Consider the following 24212-nt stretch of genomic DNA (forward strand, 5'->3'; position numbering starts at 1 on the left):
GCTGGGATCACAAGTGCACACTACCATGCCTGGCTAATTTTTCTTTCTTTCTTTCTTTCTTTTTTTTTTTTTTTTTTTGTAGAGACAGAGTGTCACTATGTTGCCCAGGCTAGTCTCGAACTTCTGGGCTCAAGTGATCTTCCCACCTTGGCCTCCCAAAATGCTGGGATTATAGACATGAGCCAACATGCCTTTGTTTGTTTTCTGTTTATTTGTTTAAGGAAAAAGAGCTTACCTTGTAGATCCTGGAATCCATTTCCCATCTGTTCTATGTTCCCATTCACCAAGGCGGTCACTCTGTGAATGTGGTCTTGCTTAGGTATTTCTTTTGGCAACTCCTCTCTCTCATGTGCTTCCTCCTCTTCCTCTACTGCAGCATCTTCCTCCTCCTCCTCCTCCTCTTCTGAATCCACCAAAACCATGACATCATCCATGTTTTGTCCCCTAATTTCCAAAGGGAAAAAATAATCAAGAAGATTTCCTATTTTTCCCAACTTCAGCCCTCACTGAATAGGAAACACTAGATTTTTTGCGACCCCATTAGTAATATGGAAAATTCCTCAGGCACTCAGCTTGGTGAAGTAATGAGATGATGGTGTGGTAACCAAAGAGAGAGATGCTGCCACAAATTGCTTCAGATGATGGTATCTCATGCTGGGTTTGTTTTATTACTCCCTTGCTCCTCGGGCAGGTGACCATGTCCCAGGCATCTACCATTTCATGTCCCCTTACAGCTGGTAGACAAATGTTTTTCCTTTTTGAAATGCCCTCATTCTGCTCTACTTACCGAAATCTGTCCCCCTCCTCATTTTGGAAGACACAGGTAAAGTCCTCTCTCTCCCGCTAAAGACCTAAATTAATGATTGCATTTAGAGTCCACACTGTAGCTCATTTACTGTCAGCTCACTAGCTCTGCCTACCCAGCCAGACTTTGCATTTCAGACTATACATTTCTTTTTCTTTTCTTTTTTTTTTTCTTTTTTAAGATGGAGTCTTGCTCTGTTGCCCAGGCTGGAGTGCAGTGGCACGATATTGGCCCACTGCAACCTCCACCTCCTGGGTGCAAGCAATTCTCCTGCCTCTGCCACCCAAGTAGCTGAGACCAAAGGCGTGCGCCACCACATCTGGCTAATTTTTGTATTTTTAGTAGAGACGTGGTTTCAGCATGTTGGCTAGGCTGGTCTCTAATGCCTGGCCTCAGGTGATCCACCCACCTTGGCCTCCCAGAGTGCTGGGATTATAGGGCATGAGCCACTGTGCCCGGCCTGGACTGTGCATTTCTTCTTTTTTCTTTTTTTGAGACAGAGTTTCGTTCTTGTTGCCCAGGCTGAAGTGCAATGGCACAATCTTAGCTCACTGCAACCTCCGCCTCCCAGGTTCAAGTAATTCTCCTGCTTCAACCTCCCGAGTAGCTGGGATTACAGGCATGCGCCACCACACCTGGCTGATTTTTTTGTATTTTTAATAGAGATGGGGTTTCTCCATGTTGGTCAGGCTGGTCTCGAACTCCCAACCTCAGGTGATCCACCCACCTCAGCCTCCCAAAGTGCTGGGATTACAGGCATGAGCCACCGCACCCAGCAAAACAAACTTTCTTTTTCAGACGGAGTTTCACTCTTGCTGCCCAGGCTAGAGTGCAGTGGCGCGATGTCGGCTCACCACAACCTCCCCGCCCTGGGTTCAAGTGATTTTCCTGCCTCAGCCTCCTGAGTAGCTGGGATTACAGGCATGTGCCACCATGCCCGGCTAATTTTGTATTTTTAGTAGAAACGGGGTTTCTCCATGTTGGTCAGGCTAGTCTCAAATTCCCGACCTCAGGTGATCTGCCCGCCTTGGCTTCCCAAAGTGCTGGGATTACAGGCATGAGCCACTGTACCCAGCCTGGACTATGCATTTCTTAAGGAAGAAAGAATGAAAGTCACAGGTCAGTCACCTGCCCGAGGAGCTGTGTTACATTCTCATTTAATCTTCACAAACCCCTTGGTGAAACAGATCAGGAGACGAAGGCTCAGAGAGGGTCAGGGATTTTCTATTGGTACAGGGCTTGGGAATGGCACAGCTGTCATTTGAACCCAGGTCCAATGAATGGTCTCAATGCCTTTTCCTCCTATACCACACTGATGCCTCCGGTGAGAAACAAGCCCAGGGAATGACAGACTTACTGAGAGAATGGCCCTCCAATACAGGGCAGTAAAGGTAATGTTTTGCTACGAAAGATGGTCCCAGAACAATAACATCCTGTTGTTATGAATAGGTAAAGAACTGTTTTTCCATAGGATCATAGAGAAGAGTACTCTGCTCCCACCCAGAATCTCCTTAGGAAATGTAATATACAAGTTCCATTTGGTTCCTTTGCCCCTACTGGGGTTTCCTTTTGGGAGGGGTTTCTAGGCATGCTCATAGTAGTCTTCCAAAACACTGTAAAACTGGCTGGGTGCAGTGGCTCATGCCTGTAATCCCAGCACTTTGGGAGACCGAGGTGGGCAGATCACTTGAGGCCAGGAGTTCAAGACTAGCCTGGCCAACATGGTGAAACCCCGTCTCTACTAAAAATACAAAAATTAGCCAGGCATGGTGGTGCGCACCTGTAATTCCAGCTACTCGGAAGGCTGAGGCAGGAGAATGGCCTCAACCCAGGAGGCAGGGACTGTGGTGAGCCGACATCGCACTCCAGCCTGAGCAAGAGAGCGAGATTCTGTCTCAAAAAACAAAAAACAAACAAAACAAAACAAAAAACTCTAAGACCATGATTGATTCTTTCTTTTAGCTCTTTTTAGAAAATTAAATAAAACAAATGCATGAATGACTGGCTCAAAATGTACACATTGTCTTTCTGTCTCAATGACAGACCTGCAATGTGTCCAGCCCTGAGGTTTGGCATTGTAAAAGAACACAGACTTTGGAATTGATTAGACCTGGACCTGAAAGAAGGCACTGCTGCTTTCTTCCAGAATGAGCTTGCAGAAATTACTTCATTGAGCCTCCATCCCCTTATCTGGAAAATGGAGACGTCACCACCACCGTGAGGAGATGATGAAAGGGTTTATAAGAATACCTGATAAAACCCCTACACCAGTGTCTAGTACATTGTAGGTCCTCAGTGGTAGTTGCTATTATTGTTCTTATGAAAGGAAGGGAACAAAACAGAAGTGAAGACAGATGGTGGGAATGGGTTTGAGTCTAGGGAACACTCACCTGAAAGTGTTTCCTACTGAAGAGAGAAAGGAAAAACCATTAATATCCAGTAACATCCACTTCAACCTCACAGGTTCTTATTCAGGCTAACATTTACTAGAGGAACAAATAAGAAAACTGACTCAATGTGACAGGTGATAGGGTGTCCCGGGATGGTACCTAGATGACTTATTACTGTACATCTCGACCCAACGAAGAAGCCCAGAGAACAGAACTTCAGGTGGGCGCATGACAGGGGCCATCCTTCCCCAACCCGCACCTTTTCAAAAGCCTGGAAGAGAAGCTAAGGGACCCAGGGAGCTCTTACCTTTCCAGCAGAACACAGGGCTGTAATACAACAGAAGCCCTGAGATAATGGCCAGTCCCAGCAGAAGGAGACTCACAATGGTTCCCACAATCCCCCCGATATTTACAGGTTCTGTAAAGACAAATCACACCGTTGATTCTTCCATCAGATATGTGTGCAATCAGAACACCACCTTCCTTTCTCTGCGTGGATCCAGTTCTTGTCTTATCTTGATTGCTGACCTTGGGTACGGCTTATGACCTGTCTGTAATGCCAGATAAATATTTTATCACCCAACCTCAGAGAGTTTGTGGGGATGAGATGGAGCAGGGAATGTGAAAAAACAATGGAAAGTTAAAATCTCTCTGTCTGCCAAACATTGAGACTATTTATAAGGCCATGGTAAGTAAGAGTGTGAGAGTTATCAATGCCATGATAAACAGAGTGATCAATGGAACAGAACAGAGAATCCAGGAACAGGTCCACACGTAAATATACTTGATATATGACAGGGTATTGAGCAAAGGAAGCACTATTTAAGAATTGGTACTAGAGCCTGGGCATGGTGGCTCACGCCTGTAACCCCAGCACTTTGGGAGGCTGAGGAGGGCGGATCACCTGAAGTCAGGAGTTTGAGACCAGCCTGACCAACATGGTAAAACCCCATCTCTACTAAAAATACAAAATTAGCCAAGTGTGGTGGTGCATGCCTGTAATCCCAGCTCCTCGGGAGGCTGAGGCATGAGAATCGCATAAACCCGGTAGGTGGGGGTTGTGGTGAGCCAAGATTGCGCCATTGCACTCCAGCCTGGGCAACAAGAGTGAAATTCCGTCTCAGAAAAAGAAAGAAAGGGGAGGGAAGGTGTGGGAAGGGAAGGGCAAGGAAAGAAAAGAAGGAAGGCAGGAAAGGGAAAAGGGAGATGAAAAGGGGAAAGGGAGAAGGGAAGGGAAGAAAGAAAGAGGCCAGGTGTGGTGGCTCATGCCTGTAATCTCAACACTTTGGGAGGCTGAGATGGGAGGATCACTTGAGCCCAGGAGTTCAAGGCCAACCTGGTCAACATGGAGAGACCCCATCTCTATAAAAAATAAAATAAAAATAGACATCTATAGTAAAAATTAGAATTCAGGACCGTGGTTACCTTTCAAGAGGGGCCCAGGATGAGACTAGGCCTACAGGGAGGGTTCCCAGGTAAAATTCAGTATGCCCAGTGAAATTTGGATTTCAGATAAACAATGAATAGTTTTTCAGTGTAAGTATGTCCCATGAAATATCTGGAACACACTTATACTAAAAAAAAAAAAAAAAAATTATTTTTCTAAACTCAAATTTAACCAGGCATCCTGTTTTTAAAGTTCTATTGTTATTTTCTTCTTTTCGAGATGGAGTCTTGCTCTGCCGCCCGAGCTGGAGTGCAGTGGCACAATCTTGGCTCACTGCAGCCTTCACCTCCCAGAGTCCAGTGATTCTGCCTCAGCCTTCCGAGTAACTGGGATTATAGGCACCTGCCACCATGCCCAGTTAATGGTCTCCAACTCCCAACCTCAGGTGATCTGCCTATCTCAGCCTCCCAAGTAATTTTGTTTTTTTACTAGCAATGGGGTTTCACCATATTGGCCAGGCTGGTCTCGAACTCCTGGCCTCAACTGATCCACCCGCCTCGGCCTCCCAAAGTGCTGGGATTACAGGCGTGAGCCACCGCGCCCAGTCCTATTGTTGTTTCCAAATCTGGCCCTGAGACATACCAGTAACCTAATGCATGTTGGTACTATATCCTAAATGGGATGACAGTTTCTTAGGTGTTCCTTTTGCTGTTATGCTTCACAACTGATACACACTAGATATCTATTCTTTGGTGTGTATAGATAGTATGTAATTTTTGCTACCTATGTAAATATTAGTGAGTTTGGGGTTGGATAATAATGTATTCCAGCCACCTGGTCAAGTCATAAGCAAGCGGATATGCCTTCTCCCAGTTGGCAGTGACCCACGTGCAGGGAGGCACCAGGCTGTCCCCATGCTGGTGCTAGGTGCTCTGAAGCTCTGAACCCTCCTCCTTCAGGCTCAGTTCCACCACTCACCTTTCACACTCAGCCAGATTTCCACCTCCCTCACCCCTACAGGGCTGTCAGCCCGGCAGATGTAGTAGCCCTCATCCAGGTCCTGGGAGCAGTTGTGGATGGTGAGGGTGGAGTCCTGGCCGTCCTGGGTAATGAGATGGCGGCTGCTGGGCTGGATGACCACCTCAGGCTGGGTAAGGTTCCTCAGCCACAGGATCTTGGCAGGGGGGTAGGCCCCAGACACCTGACAGGTAAGTGTCACATTGCCTCCAACGAAGCAAGTCTTCATGGGCTCAGAGAGAAGGGAGGGACCCCCTGGTGATCAGAAGGTAAAGAAAGACAAATGTTAGAGATTCAAGTCATGAACTGAGATCTGCAAGAAAAATACAGTAGTCTTCTTTTTTTTTTTTTGAGATGGAGTTTTTGCTCTGTTGCCCAGGCTGGAGGGCAGTGGCACAATCTTAGCTCACTGAAACCTCTGCCTCCCTCTCGGGTTCAAGCAATTCTCCTGCCTCAGCCTCCCAAGCTGGGATTACAGGCGTGTGCCACCACACGTGGCTAATTTTTGTATTTTCAGTAGAGACAGGGTTTCACCATGTTGCCCAGGCTGGTCTCAAACTCTCAAGCTCAGGTGATCTGCCCATCTCAGCCTCTCCCAAAGTGCTGGGATTATAGGCGTGAGCCACCGCATCCGGCCCCAGTCCCCTTTATCCGTGATTTTACTTTCTGAGGTTTCAGTTACCATGGTCAACTACAGTGCAAAAATATGAAATGGAAAATTCCAGAAATAAACTTTTTTTTTTTTTTTTTTTTTGAGATGGAGTCTCACTTTGTCACCCAGGCTGGAGTGCGGTGGCACAATCTTGGCTCACTGCAATCTCTGCCTCCTGAGTTCAAGAGAGTCTCCTGCCTCAGCCTCCCGAGTAGCTGGGATTACAGGCGTGAGCTACCACGCCTGGCTAATTTTTGTATTTTTAGTAGAGATGGGGTTTCACCATATTGGCCAGGCTAATTTCAAACACCTGCCTCAGCCTCCCAACGTGTTGGGATTACAGGTGTGAGCCATCATGCCCGGCCAATTCATAAACTTTTTATCTTTTCTTTTCTTGCAGTACTTTTAATATTCACAATTTCCTAAGTTTTAAACTGCACACTGTTCTGAGTCGTGTGATGAAATCTTGCACCATCCTGAATGAGCCTTTCTTCATCACAAGAAGAAGGCTGAGTAGATATTTTGAGAGAAAGATCACATTCGCATAATTTTTATTACCGTATATTGTTATACTTGTCTATTTATTATTAGTTACTATTGTTAATCTCTTATTGTGCCTAATGTATAAATTAACCTTATCATAAGTATTTATGTATAGGAAAAAGCATAGTACATATAGGGTTCAGTGCTACCCATGGTTTCAGGCATCCACTGGGGATCTTGGAACATATCCCTTATGGATAAGGGAGGAACACTACCTTTCCTTCCTAATGAAGCAACTCCAGAAATTTTTTCTTTTTTCTTTTTTTTTCTGAGACAAGGTCTTGCTCTGTTGCCCACGCTGGAGTGCAGTGGCATGATCTTGGCTCACTGCAACCTCCGCCTCCCAGATTCAAGCAATTCTCATGCCTCAGCCTCCCAAGTAGCTGGGATTACAGGTGCCCACCACCACACCCAGCTAATTTTTGTACTTTTAGTAGAAACAGGGTTTCACCATGTTGGTCAGGCTGGTCTCGAACTCCTGACCTCAAATGATCTGTCCACCTTGGCCTCCCAAAGTGCTGGGATTACAGGCATAAGCCACCGCACCTGGCCAACTCCAGAAATTTCTGTACCACACCTGGTCTTACATAATAATAAGCCTAACATTAACTAAGCATTTACTGTGGGCAAGGCACTGTTACACATATTAACCCAATTCACTCTCACAGCAACCCTGTTATTATGCCCATTTTGCAGATAAGGAAACTGAGGCACAGAGAAAGTTAAGTAATTTGCTCAATGCTACAGAACTAAATAGGAAATGCAGCTATGATACAGAGTGATCAACTGTCCCAGTCTGCCCAGGACGTGGAGTTTTCCCAGGCTGTGGAGTTTTCAGTCCTAAAACCAGGAGAGTTCTGGGCAAACCAGGATAAACTGGTTCCTGTATCCACAAGCTTTCCTTCTATGCTATATACTACTACATACAAAAACTGTACTGATCATATAAAAAATGGACACATATCTAACAAGGATTTCAAGGGGACAAGAGGGCAGCTGTATTTGTTTCCAATTGCTGATGTAACAGATTGTGACAGACTTAGTAGCTTGAAGCACATTTATTCTCTTACAGTTCTGGAGGTCAGGAGTCTGGAATGATCTTACATCAAGGTTAACATCAAGGTGTTGGCAGAGCTGGTTCCTTCTGGACGCTCTAGAGCAAGCTTGTGCGACCTGCAGCCTGTGGGCCAAATTCAGCCCAGGATGGCTTTGAATGTGAGGACATGTTTGCTTCTCTGTGGTGGTAGATATCATGAAAATTATGCACGGACCCTTTTTTTTTTCCTGCTCATCACCTGTTGTTAGTGTTAGTGTTTGTGTGAAATGCACTCCCATCATCCAATTACCTCCCACCAGGTCCCTCCGCCAATATTGGGAGTTACAATTCAACATGAGATTTGGGTGGGGACACAAAGCCAAACCATATCATGAGGTTTCGCTGTGTTGCCCAGGCTGGTCTCAAACTCCTAGGCCCAAGCAATCTGCCTGTCCTCGGCCTCCCAAAGTGCTGGGTTTATAGGCATGAGCCACCATGCCTGACTGATCCTGGCACTTCTCATCTCCCTTAACTTCGCCCATCCCCCCACTTTTTTTTGAGACAGAGTTTCACTCTGTCACCCAGGCCTGGAGTGCAGTGGCACAATATTGGCTCACTGCAGCCTCAACCTCCTAGATCGGCCGCCCCAGTAGCTGGGATTATAGGTGCATACCACCATGCCCAGCTACCTTATTTATTTTTTATTTTTTGTAGAAACAAGGTCTGTGTTACCCAGGCTGGTCTCAAATTTGTAGCCTCAAGCTATCCTCCCACCTCTGACTCCCAAAGTGCTGGGATTACAGGCGTGAGCCACCACGCTGGGCCTTCTCTCTTCTTACAAAGAAATACACCAGTCATTGAATTACAGCCCGCTCTAATCCAGTATGACCTTATCTTAACTTGATTCCATCTGCAAAGACTCTTTCCGAATAAAGTCATATCCACAGGTATTAGGGTTTGGACTTGAACATACCTATTCGGGGGACACAACTGAACCCCCAACCTCCATCCAGCTTTATCAGTATTTTACACACAACGCCCCGGTCACACAGGTCTTCTCTCGGGTCCTCAAATGCCAAATTTGTTTCCACCTCAGGGCCCCTGCGTTTGCTATTGCCTCCGCCAGGAACATTCAGACCACGGTCTTCACCTAGCCAGCTCCTTCTCAAAGGATAGATTACCACCTCAAGGAGACCTCCCTGCCACCCTAGGAAAAGTGTCCCTCTTCTTATAAAGATCTCTCTTTTATACATACCATTTTATTATCCTCATAATTATTATCATATCTGGACCTATCTTACTTGTTTTTGTACTTTCTGTCTTCCTTCTACCTCCATGCCACCCAGGATAATAAGCTCTGTGAAAGAGGAATGGTTATGGTTTTAAAAATATGTACAGACATTCTCTGACACTCCTCCCTTCAAAAAGTGGTGACTAATTCTCCCCAGTTCTCTTGAATGTGGGCTGGACTCATTTCTAATACACAGAGTGTGCAGAAGGGATCCCATGTAACTCCTGAGGCTAGGTCATAGAAAGGATAGCATCGGCTTGACTTACTCCATCTTGGATCATTTGCTCTGGGGGAAGCCAGCCGCCATGTTGGCAGGAAATTCAAGGAGCCTTATGGAGAATCCCACATGGAGAAGAAATAGTTGCCAGGGATGGGAGTGAGGACTTCAAAAGTGATTTCAGCCCCCCAACCTTCAAATCTTCCGGCTGACACCCCAGACATACAGAGCCAAGACAAACCATCCCCAATGCCCACTGTCCCCTGTCTGAATTCCTGACCCACAGAAATCGTCAGATAATATATGGTTATTCTTGTTTTAAGCCACTATGTTTGAGAGTAATTTGTTACATAACTAGATGCTATAGTTTGAATGTTTGTCCCCTCCAAATCTCATGTTTAAATTTGATCCTCAATGTTGGAGGTAAGGCCTAATGGAAGGTATTTGGATAAGTGAATTCTCATTCTATTAGCTTGGTGCAAAAGTAATTACAATTTTTGTCATTATTTCCTTTTATTTTTCTTTTATTTTTTTGAGATGGAGTCTTGCTCTGTCGCCCAGGCTGGGGTGCAGTGGCGTGATCTTGGCTCACTGAAAGCTCTGCCTCCTGGGTTCATGCCATTCTCCTGCCTCAGCCTCCTGAGTAGCTGGGACTACAGGCACCTGCCACCATGCCTATTTTTTTTTTTTTTTTTTTTTTTTGTATTTTTAGTAGAGACAGGGTTTCACTGTGTTGGACAGGATAGTCTCGATCTCCTGACCTCATGATCCGCCCGCTTCGGCCTCGCAAGGTGCTGGGATTACAGGCATGAGCCACCATGCCCAGCCTGTCATTACTTTCAATGGCAAAACCACAGTTACTTTTGCACCAATCTAATATTAGTGCTGGTTGTTGTTTTTTTTTTTTTTTTTTTGAGATGGCATCTCACTCTGTCACCCAGGCTGGAGTGCAGTGGCACAATCTTGTTCACTGTAACCTCCGCTTCCTGGTTTCAAGCAATTCTCCTGCCTCAGCCTCCCGAGTAGCTGGGACTACAGGCACGCACCACCACGCCTGATTAATTTTTGTATTTTTAGTAGAGATGGGGTTTCATGATGTGGCCAGGCTGGTCTCAGACTCCTGACCTCAAGTGATCTACCAGCCTTGGCCTCCCAAAGTGCTAAGATTACAGGTGTGAGCTACTGCGCCCAGCAAGCACTGGTTGTTAAAAAGAGCCTGGCACCTCCGTTCTCTCTTGGTTCCTCTCTCACTATGGATCTCTGCACAAGCTGGCTCCCCTTTTCCTTCTGTCATGAGCAGTAGCGGCCTGATGCTCTCACCAGAAGCCAAGCAGATGCTGGTGCCATGTTTCTTGCACAGCCTATGAAACTATGAGCAAATGAACTAATTTTCGGCGAGGCCCAGTGGCTCACACCTGCAATCCCAGCACTTTAGGAGGCTGAGGCAGGTGGATCACTTGAGGTCAGGAGTTCGAGACTAGCCTGGCCAACATGATGAAACCCCATTTCTACTAAAAATACAAAAATTAGCCAGGCATGGTGGTGCATGCCTTTAGTCCCAGCTACTCAGGTGGCTGAGGCAGGAGAATCACTTGAACCTGGGAGATGGAGGTTGCAGTGAGTCAAGATTGTGCCACCGCACTCCAGTCTGGGCAACAGAGCAAGACTCTGTCTCAAAAAAACAAAAACAAACAAACAAACAAACAATTTTCTTTATAAACTACCCAGCCTCAGGTATTCCTTTACAGCAACAGTAAATGGACAGACACAAAAGATGATGAACCTCATCTGTCTTGTTCACTGCTCCACCCTCAGCACGTAGAAACTGTACCTGGCACATAGCACGTGCCCAATTAGTATTTGTCAAGCGGAAAATAGCTTGGACTAGAACGAAGAAGCTTGAGCGAAGCATCTCTAAAGTTTGAAAGGAATGAAACACAAAGAAAAAGAAAGGAAGAAAGGGAAGGAATTCAGTCCACTCTGACATCCTGGGATTTCTTCCTCAGAAGAACTCTCAAATGCTTCTCCCAGGAGAAAGGAAGGCAGGTGAACTCCCAACCCCAAGACAAAGCAAAACAGACTCACTGATCTGCACCACGCAGCTGGCGCCCGACTCTGGCCCGACTATGTGGCTTGTAACACACTTGAACTTCTTGCCATCCGACAGCTGGGACTCGCTCAGCATTTCCACCCCCAGCTTTGACTTGCCCACGATTACACCTCCTGGCTCTTCTATCCACAGGAAGTCAGGGTCAGGGTATCCCCCATCCCAGCGACAGGTGAGCTGCAGCATGAACGATCCTGATGCCATCTGTGCCCAGCACTGGGGAGCTGATGGAGGGGGGTCTGCAAAACACCAGAGGAGAGCATGGGCTGAATCACAGACTCTAGGATCAGCCACTTGGCTGACTCTAAGGATGGTAGAACCAGGGTCTCAGAGAGATATCAACCACCGTTAGTGTCAGTGTCCAATAGCTCCTAGCACAACTTCATGCCTGACAACACTCAGGTTTCCTCTGTTGGGTGTTAAATCTCTGAGGACCTGGGTCTCATTCGCCTTTGTATTTCTTTCTTTCTTTCTTTTTTTTTTTTTTTTTTTTTTGAGACGGAGTCTCACGCTGTTGCCCAGGCTGGAGTGCAGTGGCACGATCTCGACTCACTGCAAGCTCCGCCTCCTGGGTTCACGCCATTCTCCTGCCTCAGCCTCCTGAGTAGCTAGGACTACAGGCGCCCGCCACCGCGCCCGGCTAATTTTTTGTATTTTTAGTAGAGACGGGGTTTCACTGTGGTCTCGATCTCCTGACCTTGTGATCCGCCCGCCTCGGCCTCCCAAAGTGCTGGGATTACAGGCTTGAGCCACCGCGCCCGGCTTTTTTTTTTTTTTTTGAGACAGAGTTTCACTCTTGTCGCCCAGGCTGGAGTGCAGTGGCATGATCTCGGCTCACTGCAACCTCTGCCTCCCAGGTTCAAGCAGTTCTCCTGCCTCAGCCTCCCAAGTAGCTGGGATTACAGGCATGCGCCACTGTGCCCCGCTAATATTTGTATTTTTAGTAGAGACAGGGTTTTGCCATGTTGGTCAGGCTGTTCTTGAACTCCTGACTTCAGGTGATCCACCTGCCTCAGCCTTCCAAAGTGTTGGGATTACAGGCGTGAGCCACCGCGCCCAGCCTCGCCTTTGCATTTCTTATTTATTTTTTAATCTATTTTTTTTTTTTAATACAGACAGGGTTTTGCCATGTTGGCCAGGATGGTCTGAACTCCTGGCTGGCCTCAGATGATCCACCTGCCTCAGCCTCCCAAAGTGCTGAGATTACAGACATGACTACCACGCCCAGCTCCACTCTGCATTTCTACAGTGGTTTTTGTCCAAGATATTTGTGTATGGGAGTGTTTGGTTGGTGTTTCCACCCCTGAGATAAAGGTTCATGGACCACTTGTTCACAACAGTGCTAGAGGGCCTGGTGCCTGTGACAGTCACACTGGGTCCACAAAAAGAATGTATATAGATGGATAGATGAACACATAAATTGTGGTCCATCCATGCAAGGAATGGACTATTATTCAGCCATTAAAAGGAATGCATTACTGATACATGCCTCAACATAGATGAACCTCAAAAACATGACGACAGGTGAAAGAAGTCAGACACAAAAAGCCCCACATTGCATGATCCATTCATATGAAGTGTCCAGAACAGGCCAACCCACAGGGACAGAATGCAGATTGGGGGTTGTCCAGGTCCGGGGAAAAGAGGGAATGAGGGTGATTGCTTATTGGGTACAGGATTTCCATTTGGGATGACAAAAATGCTTTGGAGGGCCAGCTGTGGTGGCTCACGCCAGTAATCCCAATACTTTAGGAGGCTGAGGTGAGCAGATCACTTGAGCTCAGGAGTTTGAGATTAGCCTGGGCAACATGGGGAGACCCTGTCTCTACCAAAAATACAAAAATTAGTCGGGTATGGTAGCACATGCCTGTGGTCCCAGCTGCTCTGGAGGCTGAGGTGGGAGAACTGAATGGCTTGAATCCGGAAGGTGCAGGCTGCAGTGAGCAGAGATCGCGCCACTGCACTCCAGCCTGGGCGACAGAACGAGACTCGGTCTCAAAAAAAAAAAAAAAGAAGAAAATGTTTTGGAACCTGACACAGGTGATGGTTGCATAAAAGCACTGAATGCCACTGAATTATACATTTTTCTTTTTACTTTTTTTTGAGACAGAGTCTCACCCTGTTGCCCAGGCTGAAGTGCAGTGGCACAATCTCGGCTCACTGCAACTTCTGTGTCCCAAGTTCAAGTGATTCACCTGCCTCAGCCTCCTAAGTAGCTGGGATTACAGGCGTGAGCCATTGCACCCATTCAATTGTATGTTGTTAAATGGTTAATCCTATGTACTTTCACCTCAATTTAGGGGAAAGAAAAAAAAGAATGCATTAGTGTCCTTCCATGGCTCCCAAGCACTCTCCTGCACCCCTGCATAGCAGCAAGCTTCTAGAAGGGATTATTCCCTCCCTGAGTGTAGCAGCCCCGGGTGTGTGTATTGGGGGAGCCACAGATATATGTTCAGAAGAACCATGTAGCAGGCATGCCTTTAAGGACAAACAGGAGGCCGGGCACAGTGGCTCACGCCTGTAATCCCAGCACTTTGGGAGGCCAAGGCAGGCAGATCACCTGAGGTTGGGTGATCTGATCAACATGATCAGATCAACATGAAGAATGTTGCCTGATCAACATGAAGAAACCCCGTCTCTACTGAAAACACAAAATTAGCCGGGTGTGGTGGGGCATGCCTGTAATCTCGGCTACCTCGGGAGGCTGAGGCAGGAGAATCGTTTGAACCCATGAGGTGGAGATCGCAGTGAGGTGAGATCACACCTTTGCACTCCAGCCTAGGCAACAAGAGCGAAACTCCATCTCAAAAAAAAAAAAAAAAAAAAAGACAAATGAGAGAGGCACAAACGTGCAGTTCGTAAGTTCATAAAGGGTTAAGGGGAAGAAGTAGGGCAGAGCAGTGCTGCTTACGCACAGTAGACCAGGAGCTCGGTGGTCACCTTTCGATGTCTCTTGCTGAGCAGATTCAAGGCCAAACAGGTGTAGTTCCCTTGGAGGCGTGGCGACATCAGTAACAGCGAGAAAGAGTTGACTGTCAGATTGTGGCCGAAGGACTCACTGCTGGAATTCAGGGCCTGGAACCACCATTCAACCAAGGGTGGTGGCCTGGAGCTGCTGTTGCAACTGAAGTCCACCCCGGAGCCCCTGGCTGCGTAGAGGGTGCCGTTGGGGAGTGTGCCGGTGGCTGCGATGTGGACCTCAATCTGATAGGGGCCGCCTGGGAATGACAGAGGAAATAGGATGGCATTAATTATGTAAGAGTTCATTTGATTGTCACTGGGCGCGGTGGCTCACGCCTGTAATCCCAGCACTCTGGGAGGCCGAAGCGGGCGGATCACGAGGTCTGGAGTTCGAGACAAGGCTGACCAACATGGTGAAACCCCGTCTCTACTAAAACATTAAAACAAAATTAGCTGGGCATGGTGGCGCACACCTGTAATCCCAGCTACTCAGGAGGCAGAGGCAGCAGAATCGCTTGAAACCAAGAGGCAGAGGTTGCAGTGAGCCGAGATCGTGCCATTGCACTCCAGCCTGGGCAGGCGACAGAGGGAGATTCCGTCTCAAAAAAAAAGAGTTCATTCGATTGCCTTACCAACTCTAATATATAAACGAACAGGAAACAGCCAATGAAGAGTACGGTATCTAATACTATGTGACAAATGCTATGCCAAGTGTCCTGATACATTATTTCATTTAATCCTGGGTGACTATGTGAGATTTTATTAGGGGCATAAATCTTTACAGAACAGCAAAAGTATATATTGCTCCTTAAAAAAAAAAAAAAACAACTGTAAGGGCTAGACACAGTAGCTTATGCCTATAATCCTAGCACTTTGGGAGGCTGAGGTAGGAGGATCACTTGAGGCCAGGACTTCCAGACCAACCTGGAAAACATAGTAAGACCCCATTTCTATAAAAAAATAAAAATTAGGGCTGGCATGGTGGCTCATGCCTGAATTCCCAGCACTTTAGGAGGCCGAGGGAGGTGGACCACTTGAGGTCAGGAGTTCAACACCAGCCTGGTCAACATGACAAAACCCTGTCTCTACTAAAAATACAAAAATCATCTGGGCGTGGTTGCACATGCCTGTAATCCCAGCTACTAGGGAGGCTGAGGCAGGAGAATCACTTGAACCTGGAAGGTGGATGTTGCAGTGAGCCGAGATTGCGCCACTGCACTCTAGCCTAAGCAACAGAGAAAGACTCCGTCTCAAAAAATAGAAAAAAAAAAACAAACCCAACACTGCAAGGGCTAGGTACAGTAACTCATGCCTGTAATCCTAGCATTTTGGGAGGCTGAGGTAGGAGGATCACTTGAGGCCAGGAGTTCCAGACCAACCTAGGAAACATAGCTAGACCCAATCTCCACAAAAAATTTAAAAATTAATGCCGGCACAGTGGCTCATTCCTGAATTCCCAGCACTTTCGGAGGCTGAGGCAGGCAAATCACTTGAGGTCAGGAGTTCAAGACCAGCCTGGTCAACATGACTAAACCGTGTCTCTACAAAAAATACCAAAATTAGTTGGGCGTGGTGGCACACACCTGTAATCCCAGCTGCTCGGGAGGCTGAGGCAGAATTGCTTGAACTTGGGAGACAGAGGTTGCAGTGAGCCAAGATCGCATAACTACACTCCAGCCTGGGCAAGAGAGTGAGACTTCGTCTCAAAATAATAAATAAATAAATAAATAAATAAATAACCAGGTGTGGTATCACGTGCCTATAGTCCCAGCTACTCAGGAGGCCGAGGTGGGAATCTGGCTTTGGCCTGGAAGGTTGAGGTTGCAGTGAGCCATGATCTTGCCCCTGCACTCCAGCCTGGGTGACAGAGTGAGACCTTGTCTCAAAACAAAACAAAACGCTACAGAATGGAAAGTGTATTTGTGCAGCGAAGAATTAACACAGCAGTCCTGGGACTCTGGCTTTCCTAGAAAGGCCTGCTTGCAAGGCCGGCCATTGGCTGCTATCCGGGAACTTGGATTTCAGGAGAATTCCCATCATTCCTAGAACTGAGAAGAGTGGCTTGCTGTGCCTAAACTATGCAAACAATCTGGTTTAAACTGGGCCTAGTATGGTGGCTCATGCCTGGAATCCCAGCACTTTGGGAGGCCAGGTGGGTGGATCACCTGAGGTCAGGAGTTCGAGACCACCCTGGCCAACATGGTGAAACCCCGTTTCTACTAAAAATGCAAAAAATTAGCCAGGCATGGTAGTGGACACCTGTAATCCCAGCTACTCAGGAGGCTGAGGCAGGAGAATCACTTGAACCCAGGAGGTGGAGGGTGCAGTGAGCCGAGATCGTACCATTGCACTCCAGCCTGGGCAACAAAAGCAAAACTGTCTCAAAAAAAAAAAAAAAAAAAGTGGTTTAAACTGAACACCTGTTTTCCTTCTAGGAGTCAGGAATTCAGTAACTGCAAGGCAGAAGGTGCCCACATGATGAATCCCCAACAAAAAATCTTGAGCACTGAGTCTCCAATGAGTTTCCCTAGTAGACATTCGATGTGCGTAGCCACAACTCATTTCTGGAAGATTTCAGTGTATCCCATGTGACTCCACTAGGAGAAAACTTGGAAACTTGCGCCTGATTACCCTGGGTTTATTCCCATGCGCCTCTTCCCTTTGCAGGTTTTGTTTTGTATCCTTTTGCTGGAATAAATCATCCTACGTGCTGAGTCCTGTGAGTCCTCTTAGCAGATCGTCAAACCTTGTGGACCCCCAGCACAATATCACACTAAAAAGCAAGAAACGGGGCCGGAGGCCGGGCGCGGTGTCTCACGCCTGTAATCCCAGCACTTTGGGAGGCTGAGACGGACAGATCACAAGGTCAGGAGATCGAGACCATCCTGGCTAACACGGTAAAACCCCGTCTCTACTAAAAATACAAAAAAATTAGCTGAGCGTGGTGGTGGGCGCCTGTAGTCCCAGCTACTCGGGAGGCTGAGGAAGGAGAATGGCATGAACCCGGGAGGCAGAGCTTGCAGTGAGCCAAGATCCGACCACTGCACTCCAGCCTGGGCGACAGAGCGAGACTCCGTCTCAAAAAAAAAAAAAAAAAAAGAAACGGGGCTGGATGCAGTGTCTCACGCCTGTAATCCCAGCACTGTGGGAGGTCGAGGTGGGTGGGTCACCTTAGGTCACGAGTTTGAGACCAGCCTGTCAAACACGGTGAAACCTTATCTCTACTACAAATACAAAAACTAGCCGGGTGTGGTGGCACGTGCCTGTAATCCCAGCTACTCGGGAGACTGAGGCAGGAGAATTGCTTGAACCCAGGAGGGGGAGACTGCAGTGACCTGAGATCACGCCACTGCACTCCAGCCTGGACGACAGAGTGAGACTGTCTCAAAAAAAAAAAAAAAGCAAGCAATGAACTAGTCTGACCTTGGCCAAATTACCCTCCTCAGCCTCCATGTCCTCATCTATAAAATGGGGTGATGACAGTTACCACTTCCTGGGGTTGCGGTGACAACTACACGAGTGGGTGCAGTGAGGCACTGGGAACAGTGCGGGCATGTTGGAAACACCTGATGAATTGTTAGGCCTCATCTCAGTTCTTTTCACGTTTCCTTTTTTTTTTTTTTTTTTTATGAGACAGAGTTTCACTCTTGCTGTCCAGGCTGGAGTGCGGTGGGGCTATCTCAGATCACTGCAACCTCCACCTCCCGGGTTCAAGCCATTCTCCTGCCTCAGCCTCCCAAGTGGAGTAGCTGGGACTCCAGGCGCCCGCCACCACACCTGGCTAATTTTTGTATTTTCAGTAGAGACGGAGTTTTACCATGTTGGCCAGGCTGGTCTCGAACTCTTGACCTCAAATGATCTGCCCATCTCACCCTCCCAAAGTGATGGGATTATGGGCATGAGCCACCGTGCCCAGTCTTCTCTTCACATTTCTGAACTTCCTTCTTGTCCCCTGAAATGCCTTCCACTGTTGGTACCCAGGACCTCTAAGATTCTGCATCCCCTTGAAGAATATATCTCCTCCCAAAATATATATAATTATTACTTGTCAATTCAAACGTTTCTATTTTAGTTTTTGTTACTTTTTAAAATTACGTATTTATGTATTTGAGATAGGGTCTCCCTCTTTCACCCAGGCCGGAGTGCAGTGACACAATTACAGCTCACTGTGGCCTCAAACTCTCAGGCTTAAGCAATCCTCCCATCTTAGCCTCTCGAGTAGGTGGGACTACAAGCACGCAACAGCACACCAGCTAATTTTTAAATTTTTTATAGAGATAGGATCTCGCTATGTTGCCCTGGCTGGTCTCAAATCCCTGGGATCAAGCAATTCTCTCACCTCAGCCTCCCAAAGTGGTGGGATTACAGATGTGAGCCACTGCACCTGGACCAATTAAACATTTTTTAAAAGACTGTACCTAACAGCTGTTTATCCTTAAGTAATTCAGTGTCCTACCTCTCCCAGAGACTTCCTCTTTAAAAAAAATAAAAGTAGGCCAGGCATGCTGGCTCACGCCTGTAATCCCAGCAACTTGGGAGGCCAAGGCAGGGGGATCACTTGGGGTCAGGAGTACGAGACCAGCCTGAGCAACACGGCGAAAACCCATCTCTACCAAAAATACAAAAATTAGCTGGGCCTGGTGGCGCGCACTTGTAATCCCAGCTACTCGGCAGGCTGAGGCAGGAGGTTTCCTTGAACCTGAGAGGCCGATGTTGTCATGAGCTGATATTGCACCACTGGACTCCAGCCTGGGCCATGGAGCGAGACCCTGTCTCAAAAACTAAACTAAAAAAAAATTAAAATAAAAATAAATCCAGGAAGCACAATGTTTAACCAAAAGAATAAATCTATGGCTGCAGATTTTTGAACAGAAATAGGCCAGCAACAAAAATTATTTGCAGCCGGGCGTGGTGGCTCACACGTGTAATCCCAGCACTTTGGGAGGCTGAGGAGCACAAATCACCTGAGGTTGGGAGTTCTCAAGACCAGACTGACCAACATGGTGAAACCCCATCTCTACTAAAAATACAAAATTAGCCAGGCGTGGTGGTGCATGCCTGAAATCTCAGCTACTTGGAAGGCTGAGGCAGAAGAATTGCTTGAAACCAGGAGGCAGAGGTTGTGGTGAGCCGAGATTGTGCCATTGCACTCTAGCCTGAGCAACAAAAGTGAAATTCGGTCTCAAAAAAAAAAAAAAAAAATTATTGGCTGGGCGTGGTGGCTCACACATGTAATCCCATAACTTTGGGAGGCCAAGGTGGGCGGACCACAAGGTTGGGAGTTCGAGACCAGCCTGGCCAACACAGTGAAACCCCATCTCTACTAAAAACACAAAAATTAGCCAGGCACGGTGGCATGCACCTGTAGTCCCAGTTACTCGGGAGACTGAGAAGGAGAATTGCTTTAACCCGGGAGGCGGAGGTTGTGGCGAGCCGAGATCATGCCACTGCACTCCATCCTGGGCAACAGAGTAAGAGTCCGTCTCAAAAAAAAAAAAAAATTATTTTGTGGGAGGAAACAGCTTTCGCAGATAGACCTCCTCTGCCTATGTCCAAACCCATTGTATAACTATAGAAATCATGGGTTTCAAAGGACAATGTTCTCATGAAGTTGCAGCTGGCTCCTAACAGTTTCAGGGATCTGTTGGAATCACGTTGCCTCCAGGGGAAAACTCAGATCAAGGTTCGGGAGGTGCTCAAATGTCCCATTCGCCATTGCTGGCTAGTTGGTTAGGTATGCGGATCAGCAGATCTCCAGGCACACCAACAGTTGGCACGCCAATCAAGCACTGGGCACGTCCAGGGTACTGGCAGCCAACGCCAGGTACTGTCTCAGCTCGGACAAGTCTGTGTCTTTCACACTGCAGCCCCAGAGGGGTCCCAGTCACGCGGCATGGACAGTGTGGACCCCCAGACACCAGCTGGAAGAGATTTTTGCCAAGCACAGTTCTCAGCAAGAAATGGAGCTGGTGTACAGGGACTGAATGAGAAGGAAACAGGTAGAAGAATTCAAAATTTAAAAAGAAAAATCAGCAAATGAGAAAGCCTAAAGGGGACTCCTGAATTGTTCAGTGTTCAAAATTAATAGCTCATCTCTAAACCCCTGGGGTTTGAGGCTTTTGTGTTTTTTTGAAATGGAGTCTCGCTTTGTCGCCCAGGCTGGAGTGCAATGGTGCAGTCTTGGCTCTTTGCAACCTCCCCCTCCCAGGTTCAAGTGATTCTCACACCTCAGCCTCCACTGTCCTTCCTACAAAATGAAAAGAGTGCTAATGACTTATATCACTGGGTTATTGAAGGATCCAATAAGGTAATATAAGCAGGGCACTTAGCCTGGTCAATATTCAGCAAGTGTTATCTGATATTGTTATCAGCATATACTTGTAGATTGATTCTAGCACAGGGGTCGGCAAATGGTAGCCCACCATCTGTTTTGTATAACCCAAGAGCTAATGATGGATTTTAATGATGAGCACTTTTGATCAATCTGACGAGAGAACACTACCTGTGAATCCCAATTAAGTGAAATACTATCCTCCCCGAAAAAGGAATTCCATTCTTCTCATTAACAGATCTGTACTGCAAAAAAGTTATCAATTACTATTTTATGTATACAAATATATAAATTACATATTTCATATAAAATATTATATTAGTTATATGTAAATATATACTTATATACTACATATTATATTATTTTATTAATATAAAATATATTTAAATATTATATTATTTATATATAATATATATTTTTTATAATATATAAAGACTATATATTTAGTATATAGTTTGTAATATATAAAGACTATATATTTAGTCTTTACTAAAAATACAAAAATTAGCTGGGCGTGGTGGCACATGCCTGTAATCCCAGCTACTCAGGAGGCTGAAGCAAGAGAATCACTTGAATCCAGTGAGCTGAGATCGCGCCACTGCACTCCAGCCTGGGCAAGAGAGTGAGACTCCATCTCAAACAAACAAACAAACAAACAAACAAACAAAAACAGATAAGCTTGGCAAGACCCAATTTTGGGCAAGACCCAAAATAAATAATATTTATTTTATTGAGGTCAGGAGTTCAAGACTAGCCTGGCCAACATGGTGAAACCCCATCTCTACTAAAAATTCAAAAATTTGCTGGGTGTGGTGGCACATGCCCGTAGTCCTAGTTACTCCAGAGGCTGAGGCAGGAGAATCACTTGAACCTGGGAGGCAGAGGTTGCAGTGAGCCAAGATCATGCCACTGTACTCTAGCCTGGGCGACAGCAGTAGACTCCATCTCAAAAACTAAATAAACAAAAATAAAAAATAAAATAATTAATTAAAAAGAAAATTTATTTTTAATTTTTTAATTTTTTATTTTTTGAGATAAGGTCTCATTCTGTCACCCAGGCTGGAAAGCAGTGACCTGATCACGGCTCACTGCAGCCTCAGCCTCCCAAGGCTCAGGTGATCCTCCTGCCTCAGGCCCCGCCAGCAGCTGGGACTACAGGCGTATTCCACCACACCCAGCTAATTTTTGTATTTTTAGTAAAGACAGGATTTTGCCACGTTGCCCAGGCTGGTCTTGAACTCCTGGGTTCAAACGATCCACTCACCTTGGCCTCCCAAAGTTCTGGGATTACAAGTATGAGCCATCACACCCGGCCAAAAAATTTTTTTTAAGTTTTGCTGGCCAGGCACGGTGGCTCACGCCTGTAATCCTAGCATTTTGGGAAGCTGAGGCAGAAGATCACATGAGTCCAGGAGTTCGAGACCAGCCTGGACAACATGGCAAAACCCCATCTCAAAAAACACCAAAGAATTAGCCAGGTGTGGTGGTACAGGCAGGTAGTCCCAGCTATTTGGGAGGCTGAAGTGGGAGGCTCACTTCAGCCCAGGAGGTGGAGGTTGCAGTAAGCTGTGATTGCGCCAGTACACTCCAGCCTGGGTGACACAATGAGACCCTCCCTATCTCAAGAAAAAAAGGAAAGGAAAAGCTTTGCCGAATCCCGTTCTAGAACAATCTACGGCTGCTGCCTTCCTGTTCTCTGCTGTCCTCTTTGACATCAGAATTCACTTCTTTTCTTTTTTTTTTTTTTTTTTTTTGAGACGAGTCTCGCTCTGTCGCCCAGGCTGGAGTGCAGTGGCCGGATCTCGGCTCACTGCAAGCTCCGCCTCCCGGGTTCACGCCATTCTCCTGCCTCAGCCTCCCCAGTAGCTGGGACTACAGGCGCCGCCACCACGCCCGGCTCATTTTTTGTATTTTTAGTAGAGACGGGGTTTCACCGTGTCAGCCAGGATGATCTCGATCTCCTGACCTCGTGATCCACCCGTCTCGGCCTCCCAAAGTGTGGGGATTACAGGCGTGAGCCACCGTGCCCGGCCTTCACTTCTTTTCTTACCCACCACAAATATAGGTTGGCCAGTCAAGAGCTGCAAAAGGTTCATTTACATCTCAGTATCTTGAGTTCCTTGCTAACAGGAAAAGTTACCTTATCTTCAGCCATTTACTCTTCAGACCAGCAATCTTATTTGAAAATGACTTCAGGCCGGGCGCGGTGGCTCAAGCCTGTAATCCCAGCACTTTGGGAGGCCGAGATGGGCGGATCATAAGGTCAGGAGATCAAGACCATCCTGGCTAACGGAGTGAAACCCCGTCTCTACTAAAAAATACAAAAAACTAGCCGGGCGAGGTGGCGGGCACCTGTAGTCCCACCTACTCGGGAGGCTGAGGCAGGAGAATGGCGTAAACCCGGGAGGCGGAGCTTGCAGTGAGCTGAGATCCGCCACTGCACCCCAGCCTGGGCCACAGAGCAAGACTCCGTCTCAAAAAAAAAAAAAAAAAAGAAAATGACTTCATAATGCACCCCACAGTCTGTGCTAATCAGTTAATGTGTACTTCTCCAATAGGATGAGGTCTGTGGGAAAACTTAAAGACTGTGATATCACCTTTACAGGCAAAATCAACAACCCACTGCCTCTTGATCTCCCTAGTGACTGCCACTCAGAGCCCATCCCAGAGATCTGCAGGCTCCTGTAAGCACCAATCTCTGCCACAGATAAGCTTGGCAGGCCGGGCATGGTGGCTCACGCCTAGAATCCCAGCGCTGTGGGAGGCTGAGGTGGGTGGATCACTTGAGGTCAGGAGTTGGAGACCAGCCTGGCCAACATGGTGAAACCCTATCTCTACTAAAAATACAAAAATTAGCTGAGCGTGGTGGCATGTGCCTGTAATCCCAGCTACTCAGGAGGCTGAAGCAAGAGAATCACTTGAATCCAGGGGGCTGAGATCGCGCCACTACACTCCAGCCTGGGCAACAGAGTGAGACTCCCTCTCGAACAAACAAAAAAAAAAAACAGATAAGCTTGGCAAGACCCAAATTAATCAATCCTTGGGCAAGAATCACCCCACCTTCTGAGCAGGCACACACAAGTTTTCTTCGGTGTACCCAACATTCCCCTTCCCTAGGAGTCTACACTGTGAGAAGACATAGTGACACCACCACCAACACACAAAAGCACTGCTGGTGGGTCCATATCAGACAGGCCCATCAGCCAGGAAACATGCATCTTTCCTGAGATTCCCTTTCTTGGAAGTTTGGAGTGAAGGCCACATCACTGGCTAGAGAGGAGCTCCCCATCCCCCAAACCCAACTGAATCCTAAGCCTCTTGGAGGTCGACACAGACCAGCTTCCTCATTGCTCACATGCTAGCTGGTTCCATTGTTCCCTAAACACTTGCTTGGCCTAAGAAAAACAGACACAGGGAGAGCCTGGCACTGTGTACCATGAAATCTAACTGGGGTCTTTCATGGGCTGATCTATCT

General features: G+C 47.0%; 2 protein-coding genes and 1 long non-coding RNA gene across 6 annotated transcripts in view; 1 reads left to right on the plus strand and 2 right to left on the minus strand.

The window, feature by feature from the left end:
- The window catches only part of WSB2 (WD repeat and SOCS box containing 2), an 81498-nt gene that overhangs the window by 35912 nt on the left and 21374 nt on the right, over window positions 1-24212 (minus strand). The gene's annotated exons all lie outside the window — the stretch shown is intronic.
- VSIG10 (V-set and immunoglobulin domain containing 10) overlaps window positions 1-24212 on the minus strand; it is a 49763-nt gene that overhangs the window by 4571 nt on the left and 20980 nt on the right. The window contains exons 4-9 of one of the 3 annotated variants that reach the window (XM_015152928.3): window positions 14361-14663; window positions 11424-11684; window positions 5561-5854; window positions 3503-3613; window positions 3196-3211; window positions 236-444 (exon numbers count right to left, since the gene is read on the minus strand). In XM_015152928.3, coding sequence (XP_015008414.2) covers window positions 236-444; window positions 3196-3211; window positions 3503-3613; window positions 5561-5854; window positions 11424-11684; window positions 14361-14663 — 1194 coding nt within the window. Of the gene's footprint in view, window positions 1-235; window positions 445-3195; window positions 3212-3487; window positions 3614-5560; window positions 5855-11423; window positions 11685-14360; window positions 14664-24212 lie in introns of all 3 variants that reach the window. The other 2 variants (XR_013401534.1, XR_013401535.1) reach the window with 2 other exon arrangements.
- Window positions 10014-11208, plus strand: LOC144333138 (uncharacterized). The gene is made up of 2 exons (XR_013401536.1): window positions 10014-10285; window positions 10986-11208. It is a non-coding gene; the product is annotated as an uncharacterized LOC144333138 (long non-coding RNA).

The sequence above is a fragment of the Macaca mulatta genome, chromosome 11, assembly GCF_049350105.2.
Source record: "Macaca mulatta isolate MMU2019108-1 chromosome 11, T2T-MMU8v2.0, whole genome shotgun sequence".
Lineage (NCBI taxonomy): Eukaryota > Metazoa > Chordata > Mammalia > Primates > Cercopithecidae > Macaca > Macaca mulatta.